Source organism: Pimephales promelas, chromosome 18 (assembly GCF_988280905.1).
Source record: "Pimephales promelas chromosome 18, fPimPro1.hap1.1, whole genome shotgun sequence".
Taxonomy (NCBI): domain Eukaryota; kingdom Metazoa; phylum Chordata; class Actinopteri; order Cypriniformes; family Leuciscidae; genus Pimephales; species Pimephales promelas.
Window position 1 is genome coordinate 7,597,646 of NC_142786.1, and position 18,625 is coordinate 7,616,270.

An 18,625-nucleotide genomic window follows, 5' to 3' on the forward strand; every position below is an offset into this window, starting at 1 on the left:
TTTACTTAAGTAAATTTTTCACGTATCTTTACTTTACTTAAGTACAATAAATAGTGCCTACTTTTTACTTTTACTTCGTTACATTTTGCAGCAATTATTATACTTTCTACTCCACTACATTTCTACAACTTCTGTTACATTTTCGTTACATTTTCTGATCAGTTTTTCCTCTGCCAAAACGTAATCTGACTGTCCGTTCGTTGCACGTTTGTCTCACCAGTGACGTTTGGTTGCCATAGATACAGTATATCAACCCGGTCACACTAAATGCGTCTCACACGCAGTGCGTTTATCATGCAACTCATACGCGAAAATTTGTTTTTACGTGCATAGGAAACACACCGTGTGTAATATATGTTTGGTTTGGTTAGGATTATGGCAAGCCAAGAGGTTCAGAATTACACCATAAATGAATCGCGTTTACTGCCAAACAGTTATTAACATATAGTAAGGATAAGCATGATATTGCCTAATTGCAAGCTTGTTTCAGAAATGGTGACATTTTTTTTCCATCATTATTGAACATCATTAGCCTATAGGAGTAGGCTATTAGGTTGAATGAGTTAGAATTAAATGTTTTATTAATCATTAGAAAATAGACATTAAGATAATAAATTGTTATGCAAGTACTTTTACTTTTAATACTTAAAGTAAATTTAAAATAAAGTACTTTTTACTTTTTACTTAAGTATGGTTGTCATTGTGTTACTTCTACTTTTACTAAAGTAAATATTTATCTGGGTATTTGTACTTTTACTTAAGTACTGAGATTCAGTACTTCCTCCACCACTGGTCTCTTCTGATTCCGCAGCTTTGATTCGGCTGAAATCAATCTACATTGAACACTTGAAAATAGATTTCCAAGCTCACGCAGAGGTTGCAAAATAGTGGCTGAAACATCTACGTTCTTCTCACACCAGAATATTTAACCACATAATGCAATTAATTACTGTCCTAATTAAACCGGTTGTGACTCCTTCATGCCGTGCTCTGGTTGGCGGTTTGTGAAGAGGTAAAGGAAGTCTCTGGAGACGTGCTCTGCGAGACAGAGTTAACTCCATGACTCCAAACCCACGCTCACACCAAACCACAACACATGAGCCTTTCTAAATGTAGTTAATTAAAGTCTAAGCAAGCAAATGAAAACGTAATGTAATATTTTTCCACAGGAGAGAAATATGCTGGCGGAGAGGATGTCTCCCGAGAGCGAGTAAAACAACGCAGGTAGCCTGAAACTTTTGAGTTTAATTGGTCACCTTAATTATGCTGAAATCTTATTAAGTTGTATGACACGGTGAATTTTTAGTCCACCGTCACATGCGAGTGGCAGATACTGGTTCCTGCAGAATGAATAATTTAAGAGGGGATTTTTCCAAACAAGCATAGACGCAGTGTTTGTTCAAAGGATGGAAAAAAGTACCAAACAGACAGACATTTTAAATATTGTAAATCCAGGGCGTTTGTAGACAGCATGAGGCTTACGTGACAAGAGACCTTCAAAAAGGCCACTGAACATAATAGTTGTACCAGATGTGTTTGTGTATCACAGTGGGTAGAAAACACTACATGCATCACATGATTTTCAGTTGCTGAAAATGGCACCTTGCTATAAAAACACAATGTCCTTTTACTAGTTTACATTTACATTAAAGGGGCTTTAAGCCGTTTTATTTGGAAACCATTGAATCAAATCCTGACAATCACTTAAATGTGTCCAGAAATATCCCACCTTTCTCTGTGACAGCCCTAGGCTCTATAAACATCTGGGAGTGGCCCACACTTTTTCAGTCAATCAGAAATGCTTTCATGCATCCGACATTCTGACATGTCTTTGGAGGGAAGACACAACTTTGGAGGGTAATTTTCTCAACTTATGGTCAAATGATGGAGCATTACTTTTGTAAACACTTGTATATTTTTCCTCTTTGCCAATACTTACATTCTAGTGTAACTCTAGGGTAACTCAAAAAGTAATTACCATAACTTTGGTCAAACATTTTTTGTATTGTAGACAGAATTATTTTACTCTGTTTGTGTTTACTGGCCATTCAAACCCCGGCTGACCTGTATTGTTGACTAATGCATAATACTTTATTCACTGTTTTGCTAAAATTAGAAGAGGCATATCTAGGAGACAGCTCAGTGCTTTTCCAGGCCGCTGAAAGCAGTGTACACCGAGAGGACAACTGAGGTCATGGCTGAAAAATGACCAAATACCATTACATCTCAGGGGAAAGTGTTATGGATTCTGAAAAAAATAAATAAAATAGTCCTAAAGAAAATGATAATGAGCTTTAGTTTATTTCAATTATACAAGGTCAGGGTTTGTCTGGCTAGTTTAGTCCACTTCCTGCTACTAGATACAAAAGGCATTTTTTTTGCAAGCAATATATAAACAAATTAATCATATTATATTATAGAAATTTTAAGCCATGACCAATATGTTTTCAAAGGGCACTTTAAAACATCAAATTAACTTTTATTTTCCATGTCAGAGCCCAAAATAGCCACTAACGAATAGCTTGTGACTGTGCATGCTCGTTTACTGTCTTAATCAGTTGTCATATATAGGGTCATATTTACGGCTCTACCATACTGGCAGTTTGACTGACGGCCACAACAATGGACTTTTCACAAATAGTGATCATGTGTTTCCCCAATGATTAACATTGTAAATCTATGAAGTACTTTTATAATTTAATCTTTTTTTGAAAAGTAACACTGAAGTTCAATTTCTCAAGAAAAGGAAATTGTCACTGTGCCATGAAATTATGTCACAAATTAGTTCCACTACGGGTCTGCGACCCGTGTGCGTATATTTATCTTACGTCTTGGTTTCACCGTTCTGTCGGATATATCACAACATAATATACATTCAAGCATATGTTTTTACTAATCCTGACAGATCAAAATACTAAAACTAAAACAATTTATTTTCATGACCACACTGTATACAACTTACCTTAATCGCAGTCTGTTCATTAAACTATAAGTAGAGCAACTATACAATGTGCAAAAGCAACAATACTGCTTCGAATGGGTTTGTTAAGTCTGCATAATTACAGCTTTTAAGATGATGACGACTGGAGCATATGACAGAAGTGTTGCAGTTTATAATAGATATGTCCAGAAACATATGCTTGTTCTGAAGGATCCCACGCATATTCTCTTGAATATGCATTTATGTACTCATATTTGATGATCAAGAGACATTTATGATTATTATCAGTGTTGAAAACAGCTGTGCTTCTGCTTCATATTTTCATGGAAACCGTGATATAGCATTTTCAGGATTCTTTAATGAATAAAAACTTAAATCAAACACATATAGAAATCTTATAATCTTTTGTAACATTATAAATGCATTTACTGGCACTTTTAAAAAAAATTCATTGTGTCCATGCTGAATAAAAATATTACTTTCTTTTTTTCCTTTACTGACCAAATTAATGAAGTTTATTTTTTCCTCCTAGTTACTGTAAGCCAACGCTGCCATTGCTAGACAGGTTAGCACATGCTTTATGTTCTTACTTAATTACATAATAGAACATTTTAATAAGACTCGTGTGACATCATTTGTAATTGATACATTATTTGACATATTATTAAGCAATATCTGACAGCTGGTGGCGAGACAGAAAAATTCGTAGTGTAATGTTTGCCACTTCACTTTATTGCCTCTATGAGTTGCCAACGGACAAAAATAAGGCAAATGTACGTACGGACGCCAGACATGAAGTTTACTTGGAGGAACGCACATTGTAACGTTAATTTCACTATTAGTACATCTGGCCGAGAACGTAAAAACTGCCATATGCCGTGTTTTTGTACACAAGGCCCCAGGTCTGTGCGAGATGGGAGTGTGACATGACATCTTGATACAGTTCTATTTAGCAACATGACATCATGACTTTTGCGTAAACATACACGCCACTTTCGAGTCAAGTGGCGTGTTATCTACGCATTGTGTGCTATCTGCGTGTATGTCTACGCCATTAACGTTCGCGTCATTCCGCGTGTCTGTACACGCCGTCAAATGTCCAGTCATAAATGCCATTAACCCCAGTGATGGTTAAGTTTAGGGATGGGGTTGAGGTAAGTCATATATTTATATAACGTTAAGTCAACGGCGTTCATAAACACGCTGAAAAGCGATTATGCGTCTTGATAGCACGGCAAAAATGGAAATACGAATTGGCGCGTCATACACACGCTACTTCATGAGATCAGTCTGTATTTAGGCTCAGCAATCGCTATTACCGCAAAAAAAAGTTTCCAGAACCCAAAAACCCAGATGTATGAAATTGGCCTGTTGTGGATTTTTTCATTTGCTATTGGGGCAAATGGGAACACAAAATTATATTTGATGTAGTTTCGGTACACCACTATAGAAGTATGACAACTTCTGCTTCTGAGACCCAGGAAATGTCAGTTTTGCATATTTTTTTTCCAGTTAAGTGCAAACACCACATCCCATTTCATTCTCTTAAAGACATAAAGAACCATTATATCTAAGAATCTTATGAATGAATCTTAACTCTTACCTGTGGCTCCCTCCCCAAACCAGCCCCTCCTCCCACAGCAATGATAGGCACTCCAGTCTGGGCCGAAACAAATTCCAGCATAGGTGCTAACGGTGCCCGGTTGGGCGGTGGTGGCTTCTCTTCCTCAAACACAAGGCCTTGTAGTGGAGTGGTAGCCAGCAACTCGCATAACTGTAGCAAGAGGCTACCAGGACTGCTCTCGTTCACGGCCAGCCAGATCACGTTCGCAGGACCCCACGGTGTCATCACACTTTCACCCACCTGTCCTGACCAGGCCCGACTTAGAAAAGCCGTCCCCGAGTTGCTGCTGCTGCTGCTGCTGCTTGGCCCGGCACCAGAGCCGGAGCCCGCTGAAGAGGCCCCGCCCACGCCCCCCACCCCAGCGCTCGTTTCCGGGAGGTGGGAGGAGCCAGAGTGAACCACAGCGATGTTGACTCCGCCCGAAGCCCCTCCTGAGTCCCTCTCTCTCTCCCGGGGGCGGAGCAGCAATGGGGGGGAGGGCTGGGCCGGCCCAGTGCACGCCAGCACAGCCAATAGAAACGAAAGGGCGGGCCTCGCCGCCATAACACGGGCAGAGAGTCACTTGGGTGGGTAGCGCTTTATGCTGGAACGAGACCTTGAGGGAGAAAAGAAAGAAGGACTGTTAGAAACAACGTAGCTGAATCGAGGGAAGACATGAAAGGCAAGCCATCAGTGTACAGTCCATCTACATCAATTAGGACGCCACCAGGCACCAAGATACATTAACCTGGCAGAGGTAGTTAAGTCTCTGCATGGGAATTGGAGAAGAAAGCTGACACATCTCACCTCCCTGAACCTCACCATTCCCCGGGGAATGTGGGAAATCATTACCTCCCCTCCATTGATTCATGCATTAGATCCTTTAACGCAGGACGGTGTCTCGAATCTCCGCTATAAATCTGCTTGGTCGTAAACCGTCCATCTCTGCTTGGGTGGATCGGAGACGAAGAGCAGACGGAGTAAATAAAAGTGAAAATAAAGAACAACAGAGGGGACGAGGCCTCCCTCCGTACCTTTTGTTTGTGTTCCTCAAACAATGAGAGAAAAAAAGCGAGAGCGCACGAGAACGAGAAAGGGAGGGAGAGACGGCGTGCTTGTGCTGATACAAATGGCAGGCCATGTAAGCGCCAGCAACACCATGAATCATTTTCAAGTCACTTTGTACGCCAGCCATCAAAACCTACCCACCCATCCCTCCGCCTTTGCAGTAGACGCGCACATACACACTCTCTTTAATTAACCTCCCACTAAACACACTTATTTATACACAAACAACGTGTACGCGAGTGCACAGACAAGCAATAGTGTGATATACTGTGTGATGTATAGCACACACACTTGCACTAACGTGCACATATTAAGTAACGCACTGACTCAAGGTCTGGCAGCACATTTACACACCCACATGAGCACACAAACGCAAATGAACATCTATCTCTCCGTCACACTGGCTACGTCTCAGAGCTCGAGCTGCTAATGTCATAGCTTTGAACCAGAAGGCACACTGACGTCATAATTTCTTCTCATTTTCCTCCTCTCTCCCCCATTACTTCTCCTTGCAGTTCTTTTGACACTGGGAAAAAGACACAGAATGGGGGATTAAGACTGGGACAGCAAGATCCGTTTGGGAAAGACCAATAGGCAGAGGAGAGGGGGTGAAAAAAAAATGAAAGAGAAGTGGACGTTTGAATGGAGGCAAAGAGTAGAAGTGAGAAGAAAGAGAGGGGGGGGGGGTGATGGCAGCAAAGGAGGTAAAAAGAGAAATATTTAAGAGTGAGTTCAATAACCTAAAAGGACAGATGCCTATAAGGGAGTTGAGGAAAGGCAAAAGGGACTATCAGAGGGTCTGCTGCATGATTCAGGACATCATTACTATCGGCCTATATGGGCAAAAAATGCAGTGGAGAGTAGGGCAAAAATACTGCGGACTAAACGGAAGAGCACAAACAAAATTTATTTGACTGTGTTATGTATAGCGCACAGTACTTCAAGCTAGACAGCAGAGCACCTATCATGGATTTTTGAAAATGATTGTTCATGTAGTGTGGAATATAGCTCTTAGGGAATGAAAACGTCCTGCAAAGATTTATATCTGAGAGTGCACCGTATATAAAGTTATTGTCTTTTAAAAGTGAGAGTCGACTCGGAGTCTATGAAATGAATTGTTTTTGAAACGAGCCATTAGCTGTTACATCGTGACGTAGATAGGTCAGGAGACGTCTAGAACACATTCAAATACTTCAGCTGAATCGCATCATGTCGAGAAGACGCTGTGTTCTACATTGCAAAGATAGTTCAGCAGCCACTTGTTTCCATTGTCCAGGGACGAGCATGTGAAGAATCAGTGGTCAGAGCTCATATTTGCAACGAGTAATATTTGCAATCCAGTGTATATGGATCAGGTTCGTCCTCCGAATCACAATCTGTAAGTAATATTAATAATGTTTGCTGTTATGTTTTCTGTAGCATGCACAATATAGTTATATTGTGTTGTGTGTGTTGTGTACACTCCGCGCAGCTTCTAAGCGGGGTAAAGTTAGTTTTGTTTTTGATATTCACCAGACATTCATTGAAAAATGTCAATTACCTCCTAAACGACTTAGCCAAATATGACTTCGCTCTATATAATAAGCACTGTCCCTCAAAAGCCGCCGCAATGTGAGTTTCGCCGGGAAAGCTTGCTCTTTATGGAGACGGGAGTAAGGGACCGTGTGGAAAGTGCACTTTTTCTGACACGTTTGTTCAAACACTATATCAACACTTGACAAGCTATAATCCTGGTTATGGGCGCTCCGTTACCGACAGTCTCTGCCTACGGTTTACCAATAACAACTGACTGGGTCATTTGACAAATCGCCGCAGATTCGCGTCACTCAAAGCAGGTGTTTGGGAAAATGAATCGTCGAATGAATCATTTGGGTGTCGACGAGCAAATCAGTTAAAAATAAATGCATTTTATAAGACAAATAAATGTTTATCCTTGCATGCACGTTAAACTGTTTTTGGGAACTCCTAAAACAAAAATAGGAACATTTCAAATGCTATGATAGGGGCTCTTTAAAAGGGGCTATATGTTGAAATCCAAAGGGACTGCAGACAAGAGAAGGTGACTTTTTTGTGCATAAAGCATAAAAATCCATTAAAATTATAATTCCGCTTCAAAGAAATACAAAGTTACGGATGAAGAAGAAAACAATAACCTGTGCTGTAGGCCGAGTCTAGATAGGAACATCTGTTCTGGATAGTGAAGTATGATTATAAATGAAACTGTGGAGGTATAAAGCTCCTTATGTTTGATCCAAATGGTTTATTAGTGAGAAAGTGGAAAAAAGGTTCTTTAAAATACAGTAGAGTAAGAAGTCCAGCACACACCTCATTAGACTTCAAAATCATTAGACTTGCATCTAAACATGCAGCGAATTGCAAATGAGGTTAAATATTTGAGAGGTGAAAACATCTGTAGTAACTACATTCCGTAAAATAATTATGGGCCCCACTAAAACCCAAAGAGGCAGGCAACTTTTCAGACTTTTGAAGTCCGGTTTGGTAGTTTGTGTTGAAAGGTTATTTTTTTGTGTGTTTTTTAATGACAATGAGGTTGAGGGGTCTTGTCATCAAGGCCAGTGGTTAAGGGAGTAGTTCACTTTAAAAAAAAAAAACTTTTGCTGATAATTTACTCACCCCCATGTCAACCAACTAAGATATCCATGTCTTTCTTCAGTTGAAAAGAAATTAAGGTTTTTGATGAAAACATTCCAGGATTTTCCTCCATCTAATGACATAATTAATCAAAATGAACAAATCTTTTCCCAATTCAACTCGTTCATTTTGTTCGTTAAATGAACCAAATGACACGAAAAAAGATTTGTTCATTTTGATGAACGAGTTCGAACAGGAGAGTCACAAACGTGCATCACAGAGCAAGGCGAGCCTTTGAGCTTATAAAACTTAAACTTTACTTATTTATTTTTTAAATGAGCGATGGTTTCGCTTGATAAGACCCTTATTCGTGGTCTGGAATCGTTTAAAGCCCTTTGAACAGTTTGCACTGAAACTGTCTTTTGGACCTTGAACAGTTTGGTTCCCATTGAAGTCCATTATATGGAGAAAAAATCCTGGAATGTTTTCATCAAAAACCTTAATTTCTTTTCGACTGAAGAAAGAATGACATGGATATCTTGGATGACATGGGGGTGAGTAAATTATCAGCAAAAGTATTTTTTAAAAAGTGAAGTACTCCTTTAAGTTTTGCTAATTGGTGTATCAACAATTTAAAGAGCAAAAACAGAGGTGATTGACAATACGGTAAGGCATTCTTTTTGCCCTTAAATTCTGTTAGCTTGACTTTCTGAAGGCGAGCTTAAACAGTGAGCTCCTTTTGACGCTGGAACACTGAATTCAGCAAAAAATATTGACATAAAACCAGACAGAGAAGTTCAAGCACTTCTAAACAGAAGGGAGAAGCTTTAAGACACACCACATCACTCCAAATTCATAAATATGAAAATGTATTGATGTGAATTATGATTTTATTAAATAATGTGCTCGAAATAAATTTGCAAAACCAAAAAGGTGAAGCATTTAAAAGCTTGTTGCCACATGTTGATGACAGAAGCAGTCAGGAAAAAAGTGTGAAAGCAAAACAGAGGGGAACAACTGAAATTGGGTATGGACTGAAGCAATCGTATAAAGTGTGAAAACACTCTAAGTCAGGCAATTTGGCCAGTCATTGCCTCTGTGAGTAGCCGTCTGGTGATTAAGACTGGGCTGATAACACAGACGTCACAAATGTGATCCTAGGCAGGGCAGACACATAAACTGGGGAGTTTCTAAGTGAAGCCTAACACAATCAAGTCTTTCATCAAGACACTTAATGCCGTTTTGCTCGAGTCTAGGGGAAACATCTCCTGCTATTTGTGTACTAGTAGAAAGCGTCTGTTAAATGAAAAGTAACCTTCATGAAACCACACTTGTGAATGAACTTAACCACAGAAATAAAAACGGCACCAAGCAATAACTTCATAATCATTTGGTAATCATTTTGATGTTTTTTCCAATTGTAAACGTTTCATTATTACATGCTTGATCTTGTGACAAAGCAGCTGCTAAAAAATAAAAAATAACTTAATGCTTCTATTACAGGGTTTAAACGAGTTATACCCCAGCCTCGGAATAACCCACAGGTCTAAAATAAATCGACTACCACCCCACAACTCAACCCGTCTTATTCAAATTATGCTATTAGAGAATAAAATATGTAGAATCCTAAATGGTCATATTATTGTTCTGTGTGTTCATGCTGTTTCCCCAAGAGTCTGATGGCAATAAATATTTAAGTTTCCATTCAGGGCTGATAAGCAGAATTGACTCATTCTAGGACGAGTGTCCCCACGATAAATTGAGTCAAAGAGAAAATGTCTTGAGATTTTTGTGGTGCACTGTAAAGACAAAATACTTTTTCTGCTTTGTGAGCACATCTTAGCACATCACTGCTCTCCAATTTGTACTGTACTGTACAGTTTCTGATGCGCAAGAAGCTGAACCAATAACCTTAAAGGGTACATATCATGCTTTTGAATCATTCATTTTTACATATAAATCATACCGTTGTGGTCTATATAAAACATAACTGCAATGCTTGGGTCTGAATTCCTCATTATTATAGCTCAACAGGCCCCTTTTCTGATGTGCGTCGTTGAGCGACCCGTTTCAAAGCGGCCCCTTTAAATAAAAAGGAGATGCGTCATACCCCGCCCGCTCTCCAGGTCGATGAGTTCACTGTCAGTTCAACTCCACGCGTTCGGCCATTATTGTAGTTTGATTTGAGATATACGATTATATAGGATACCTTCAAAGAACATTTTTATTCACACGTTAATAAAATGTCAACAACAGAAGACTTGTCCATCAAGCCTTAAATATTTGAGCCAGAGCGAGCGAGTTGATAAAGACGACGACGAACCTGCAGAACAACCTCTTATATTGGTATGTGAGTTAACCGTTTTGTGTTATTAGTGAAAGTCGACTATTTCTCTTGTTAAAACAAGCACACTGACAAGATAAATGACTACGGTCTAATCTTACCACAAACAATCTGTATTGACAATATGATACGTTTAGAAAAGCATCAGAAAACAACGCAGCTAAATGACCATTGATGAAACTCAATAACAATAATACTGCAGACTTGTAACGTTACTTCAAAACAAAAACAAAGAAAGACAAAGGTACTGCTAAACCCTGACCACCATGTGTTTTAAGAAAGTAAAGTAATTTATTTTTATTAACGATATTTACAGCTTATCGAAATGCTCTGTTCGTCGTCTCCAAAGATAGGAGGAATTTACCTCTCATTCAGACGAAGTCAATCGGCAAACCCTTCTATACTGGCGGAGGTTGTTGAAGTGGGAATCCTTGAAGTGCTTCAGGTCACTAACGTACATCAAACAACCGAACATTTTGACTTCTCGTAACTTCTGCATCATTGAGCTCGGACTACAAAATCGGAGCGAGAAATAATAATGGTGGATTGCTCGAAGTGTTGGACCGGTAGTCAATGTCCTTATTTGGCAGTTGCGCTGCAAATACGGTGACGCACTTGTTCAAAAAACGTCATAGAAAACAGAAAAATCTGAACATGTTGAAAAATATGACCAAAACAGAATATAAAGATATATAAACGAGTCACCTGAAGAGAATAATTTTATCTTTTCTGTACTTATAAACACTCCAAATATACAACAAAATGCATTTAAGGGCTAAAAAAGTGGATTTCGCATGATATGTCCCCTTTAAGAAAAGTAATCTTAAGCAAAATGAAGCAAACTAGAATTTTAACAAAAAGTGGTTTAAATGTATTTTGGTAATATAGACAATTGATGAAAGAAGGAGCAATATGATGTGCATCAATACAGTTTTGCCAGTTGATTAGATTCCGGTACACATGCACGCCCTTAATTTGGTTCGGATTCATTCGAGTAGACTATATTTCAGTAAACGTCTATTTTGTTTACATATGAAAAATCATTTAGTGACTGACAATATTGGGAATAAATTGAGATAGATAAAGATAAAGTTAAATCAAAATTTGATATTTAATTTAATGGGGCACTTGGCAACTATTTCAACTTAATGAAACCGTTTAAATCATTTGAATGGTAACCTGTTCTGGAGTAAATGCTGGATTTCCCCACTTCCCCCAGCGTCCCCAGGCGGAAAACCATCAATATGAGGACTAACGTCCCGGTAAGTTGGAAATAGAAGTCTTGTGACAACCGAGAACGAGCGAGAAACACGAACTGCTTTATGGCAATTCGACATAATTCTTGGTAGACATAGCTCCACACGATAGAGTAATAACAGAAGTACATGAACAGCGGTAAAAAGCTGGAGGAAGGCGCCGCAAGTGAGTTTCTTTATGACAGTGTTGTGAAATATAGCTACGCCGCACAATTGTAGGGGGAGCTGATGAGAACACATGCCACAACAAAAGTGGAAATCAGCGAAGATAAAACTAGAGTTGCCAAGTGCCCATTTAAGAACACAATTTCAACTAATTGGTTGATCCAGTTAAGAAGAAAAAAATGTGTTTAAAAGTTATCGTGTCACACAAAATTCGTTGGAACCGTCCTGATATGACCTTTATGGTGGTGCTTTTATCATTTTAGAGCTGGACAGCTCCAGCCCAAATTCAATTTCAATATATAGAAAAGAGTGCTTAAAACTCACCTTTTGTGTTCCAAAAATAAAAACACACACGGATTTGGAACGACATGAGGGTTGGTAAATAACAACAAAATTTGAGTGAACTGTTCTTTTAGTCTTTCAGAACTACAAACAAGATAAACTGTGGAAATTGCCAAGGTAACTGAAGGGCGAAAATCAAATAAGTGCTGCTCAACAAGCAAGTTCTTTTCAGCGTGGTTCAGCTTGAGGTACTAGCATGCGCGGCAGTAAATGTGTGGAGCTCTGTATCCGACTGAGTGACTCTGAAAAATTGACTGGCTAGGAAACGGTTCTCCTAGTCCTCATGCCTTGGCATATCCAGGCAAAAAGGATCCATTCACAAAGCTAACAAGAATGTACTGCTCTTATAGTCGTCTACATCTGAAATTGGCCTATTTTCAAAACAGAAATTTGTGCTTCTACAGATGTCTAAAGCCAAGTACAGTCCTTCGACAAGTACTGGTTGTGCTTTTGTAATCTGTAGAGCAATAGCTGTTTTCTCCCCCTCAAAAGACTCTTTACTCCAAACCCTTGGAAAATGCTGGCTCTTTTGGACATTTTCATGTTAATAATATGCATTTAAATAACATTCTGTCTCTAAATGACATCTCTAGGATCATTCACTTTTCAGCTGCTCCCCATCCCTCATGAGGATTTTGCTGCAGGTACATTTACAGCAGCGCACTTTCATCAGACTTGAATGACTGCGAAAATATTTCAGTGTTCCTCAATGAACCCCTTTAAATATTCCAGTGTGGCACTGCAAGATTTGTATGGGGAGTTTTGAGTAGCTTGCAGATTTCTTTTAACAAGTTCAAGTTGCTTTTGGGGAGAACAATGGAGGGTTGAACAGATGGTCACTTGTTCAGATCATAGGTCTGCAGTGCAGTGCTGTGCTGTGCTTCCCAGAGAGAAGCACTTATCCAAAATGACTCTGTCTCTCTTAGGAGCAGGGGGAAAGAAAAATAAATAAATAAATATATAAGAGATGCTAATGTGGGTATGTCATGCATCAGCATCTGAAAAAGCCCACCATGGACCTCTCCCTTGCAATTTCCTGTCAGGGCAGTATTGACTTCATTACTATCAAAGCCTCTTTTTTTTTGTGAAAGACCTGGATGCTGAGTAAGCCGCCAGCCCCGCAGGTCTTTTTTGTTGTTTTTGCTGCAAGGGATGTGGGTAGATCACGGTCTCTGTCTGCGTTGTGCAGTGCTATCTTGCATGCGGTCGTCTGTGATCCTTACATGGAGTTGAGCTATAGTGGAGTCTGCCATGTCTCATATAACAGCATGAGCCCTTCATCATTCACAACTCATGGTGCAGGTTTTACAAAGACTTCTCTAGGTGGATTCAACATTAACATTGCTTTAAAAAAGTCAAAACTTAGAGTAAACATCAAAACGATTGTAATAACCTATTTATTTTATGGTAATGTTCAACAAGAGAAAAAGTACATTAAGAAACAAATGAAGAGCTCTTTTCCAAAACGCGTTAAACGACATTTTTAAAAAAAATGAGTTTGTCGTGTCATTCTGCTGCGGACAGAACCCTTTCACTGCTCTATCAACGTTTCATGCCGAATCGCTATATTTCCTTGTTTAAAATGTACTGCAAGATACAGTTTCTTTCCAAACCACGATAAGCGCCAGCCCTGTTTTTAGCCTAAACACGATAAATCCTCAAATTCAATGAGCGCTCTACACAATCCAGCACGGCGGCACTCTGAACAGAGGTTTATTATGTTCATTCATTCCTCAAAATGAGTCCTAGTTTTCTAGTCGACTAGTAGTAGATCATTTAAGCCATTTGTATTATCAGTAATCACATATATTGATTTAATTAAATGGGAGAGAAACCATATGAGCGTTTTTAATTGCATATTCCGCATCTCAACGTATGCATAAAGCTTGCCACAAAGAACCGGCAAAAGTAATGATGGATGAAACATTTGAATTGTTTATTAATAAACTAGTGTTTTCTGTCAGACCCCGTTTACACCTGGTATTAAAATGCGATCTGTATCCAGATAAGTTATCCGGATAATAAAAAACGCATGTTAATGCAAGGTGTAAACGCGTTGTGATCGGATCGCGATCGAATCTGCCTGACCACATCTGGAGGTAGTCTGGCTCGCATTGTGTCCGGATCTTTACTAGGTGTAAACGCAATCTGGTTGTTGAAACCACATATGTATATTTTACTCCTCCCAAAAATGCTAAAAAATAAACGAGTGAGAGCGTGTTATATAGGCTATATGTCATGTTATAGCCTAGTCAGATGCGACACGCATCACCGCAGATGAGCAGCTGAGCGTCTATTCAACGTGCAAACATCGAAAAGTCACAGACGCAGTTAACACAGTAAAGAAACGAAATTATCTTACCAGGCCTGTTGCCACTCTCTCTTATTGATGTCTCTGATTTGGAAATTAGCTGATGATCAATAAAATGCCGCTCAGATCTGTTGCTTTTGGTGGCGTGCAATCCAATAAATCTGCATATAACGCAGGAGGTGAAGATCGGATTTATATCCGTTTTGCAAAAACACATTTATGTGGCCATGTAAATGGAATCAGTTATTATCCGGATAACTTATCTGGATACAGATCGCATTTTAATACCAGGTGTAAACGGGGTCTCAGTGTCAGCAACAAAGATAAAGTTGATGATGCTTACTCGCCATCTTCGCAGTGAACGCGCATAGAGAAACGCATACTTCGAATTAGCCTACATACGCAGAGAGTTGCCAATTTATTTTAGTTTTTAATTGTTTTGTTTAAAAGTAGATATTTAAAGCTTTCTGTAGCTTAGTTCTCAGGCCTGTGTGAGGCAAGCATCGCGGTGTTTCGGTTCATATTATGAGACGCGCTCCGGTTCACCTGCGCGCCTCTGTGTCCTGATTATATTGTCTGATATTTACTTCTAATGTATTAATCCAGTCAATTTGTCGATGAAACATTTATTAAAATGAAGATACAATTTATATGAAACGAAATTTACAAGCTTTCTACAAAACAAAACTTAATAAGTGGTCAAAATCATGTCTGACGCACTCCAAATATTTTCCGATATTGGGCAGCTTTTGAATTTTGATCCTATCTTACTAATCTCATGCGGTTCCCTTTTCATAGCCTACTCAACATAGATGAAATAATAAAAATAAGTAATGTAATATTATTAAAAACAAATGTGAAATGTTTATTTTGTTTTTTTGTTTTTTTTTAACTTATATTTAAGCGTCATGCTGCTCCGCTTTGCTCACATGTTATGTAGCCTGTGTGTGTGTGCATGTGCTGGAGGGGTGCCCATCCCTTTTTTGAATATCGTTATCATATATTGATCATTTTTAATAATTCGCTTTTTTCATGCATATGTTGAAATTGGTATTAATAATTTGTTTTTTTCATGCATATGCTGAAATTGGTACTATTTGTTTGAGGTTTATTTCGATTTATAGCGTTTTGGAAAAAAATAAAATTAACTTTTAAATTATCATTAACAATATTGTTGTTTGATTTAATAATTATTGTTCAAAATGTTCAGACTGAACCAATAAAACATTTAAACAGGATAATTTGAATATTCACAAAATGTGTGGGTCTAGGTAAAAAATGTAGTTTTCCTGAAAACTATTGAAATGGATTTATAGCGTTTTGGAAAAGAGCTCTTCAAATCTTGTGCCAGGAAAAATCAAAAGGGGATTTTAGACAAGTCCATAGAGGAACCATTTTTGGTACTCCAAAGAAACTCCTAAAAATAAAGGCTCTTTATTGGAATTATGGTTCCATGAAGAAGCTTTAAAGGGGTGATGAACTGAGAAATCAAATTTTCCTTGAGCTTTTGACATCTAAGAGGTCATCATATTATAAGAATATCCTGTAAGTTTCAGAACTGAAAACGTCCTTGTTAGTCCAATAAAAGCTTTTATTGACACCAGCCTCAGCAAACGACTCGTTTTTCAAAGTGGGGGACTATGACGTCAAAAAGGAAACACCACCCCCGCAGAAGAAGATCAACGCCTATTCAACACAGCAGTTTAGCCCCGCCCACCGATTCGTGCATTACACGCATGGCTAAATAACTTTTTGTACGTTCACACCGCCACCGGCGAGAGCGTCAAAGTGGCCGGAAGTCATTCATTTTCATTGAGAGCCGGCGGCGAGCTCCGGCGAGAGCGGCGCGGCACGTTTCGGACGGCGAGAGCGGCGAGCAGAGTTGAAATCAGTTCAACTTTATGGTAATAAGCAATGACGCGGTTCGGCGGCAACCGGCGGCAACCAATCGGAATGTAGAAGTGCTCCGTTTGAGAGAATCCCAGAGAACGCAGTCCTGTAAACTTTGGTTCTGGCCACATTCGTTCCCAAGCAAAATAGAGGAGGTTGATAATTTGAATTTGATAAGAGGGCGCGCAACACTATTTATAGGCAAGATTTTCTAGTGTGCTAGAACACTTTTTTTAGCGAGAATGCAAATTATAATAGCACTTAACCATGAACACACAAGCCACACCACACACGTATGGCTTTTAATTAGTTTATTTCGTTAGCAAACATGTCACTATAATTTTAAAGTTTTTTCCATCGATCAATTTTCTGCAAAAATAACGACTGACATGGTTGTTTGCATTTGTGGCCCCTTTAAATACCGTTTTTTTCCCCCCATGCATTCGATCTACGTCAGAGAATCAGAGCATCCACGAATCTTTCCACGGCGTCGTTAACAGAGCGGCAAGAGCGAACTTTGCCATGTCTGGATTCCATGGATAAACTTTATTTTTAATGACGTTCCACTCCAGCTGATGAGGGTAAAACCATCTGTTCGCTTCATTTCACTGAGGATTGTTTTGTAAACAAGACTGGATTTTCAGACCGATTAAGAGTAAAGAACGGTGCTGTGCCGTCTACATTGAATCTGTCAGGAATTGTGCAACACACGGACTCTGGGTCGAACATGTATGGTCGAATCATTCCGTTTTCCATTTTACAACATTGGACGTTTTCAAAACAATTTCCCCCAAGTGCATCGACGGGTGAGTTGAAACTCATTATAATATGCAAAACTGTTATCCACTCACAGCAGTGGGCGTTTACTTCCAAGTATTCAGGGCGAGACGGCCATAAAAACCGACCATTTTTCAGGTAGGCTCAAAACTAGGGTAAAAACTAGCCTATTACTTATTCATTTTGATGTTTTTGACAGAGCCCGACCGATAAAGGATTTTGAAAGCCGATACCGATACAAAAATTTGTTTAAATTTTTTAAAAATCTTTTTCCAAGAACAAAACATTAACAGATTTGCCTAACATTAGTTATGTGTAGTTATTTATGAGTTTTAACTAAAATAATATGAAAATGCATTTTAAAAAGAAACTTGTCACAACGGAACAGAGGAACATCAAAATATATACAAGTTCTGATAAATAAAATAATAATTAGTCCCTACATTGCCTTATAAGCTACCTGCAACCTGGATCAGCAGGTTGCATGATGTGTGGTGCGTTATACACGAGTGTTGCCAACAGGGACGGTGTAGAGTGCCCTCTGGTGGACAAACTATACAACTCCAACACTCATGACATGGTTGAAGCGTGTTTCGTCCGTTTTAATTTTATTTTTGAAATATTCATTTATCGGCCATTATAACTGCGATAGTTTGGAAAATGCCTAACATCGGCCGATAATATTGGCCTGCCGATAAATCGGTCTGGCTCTAGTTTTTGAATGCAAAAACCAAGCAAATGTCATAAGTTGACCTCCGACCACAATATAATAAAATTTAAAAAGCCAGTTCATGACCCTTTTAATGAACTCAAAATTGACCATACTTACTTTGCCTAAATTGACTGTTTGTGGTGAACAATTCATCCATGCAAGTCAATCCACACAAATATGTTTTTGGCTTCGTAATCTTTTATCAAAATCGGAAAATTCCCCTCCCCTCTGCCTTGGAGGACCTTCCCTGATGACGTAGGTTTGACGGTTTGGGTGTCTACTTAACATCCGTAACAACGCCCCTCCAACTGACAGTAGACCGGTTGCCTGTGTGTTTGCAAGCATTGACAGCGTGTGGAAAGGAGAGTTGGCGAGGAGATACATTTTAGGTTGTGGCACTCATGGGTTAGTAAGTTACACGCAGGTTACTATCATAACGGTTAAGTTTGCAGCAATAATGGCAAATAAACATAGTTTTATAATTCCAATTGTTATACCTACTTTTCTAGATCCAATCAGGTGCTACTTGGAAAAAAAATCCACACCCACTATTTTGCCTTATTATTCCGTTTCTCTCAGAAATGCGTCACAACACTGGAAAAAAATGTGTTTACAACTTCCGGT

General features: G+C 39.0%; 1 protein-coding gene across 2 annotated transcripts in view; it reads right to left on the reverse strand.

Annotated features, from left to right (window-relative positions):
• The window catches only part of grin2da (glutamate receptor, ionotropic, N-methyl D-aspartate 2D, a), a 100,108-nt gene that overhangs the window by 64,210 nt on the left and 17,273 nt on the right, over positions 1-18,625 (reverse strand). The window contains exons 1-2 of one of the 2 annotated variants that reach the window (XM_039652627.2): positions 5,352-5,579; positions 4,545-5,160 (exon numbers count right to left, since the gene is read on the reverse strand). In XM_039652627.2, the coding sequence (XP_039508561.2) occupies positions 4,545-5,108 (564 nt within the window). In that variant the 5' untranslated portion in view covers positions 5,109-5,160; positions 5,352-5,579. Of the gene's footprint in view, positions 1-4,544; positions 5,161-5,351; positions 5,580-18,625 lie in introns of those variants that run through there. The other variant, XM_039652626.2, reaches the window with a different exon arrangement.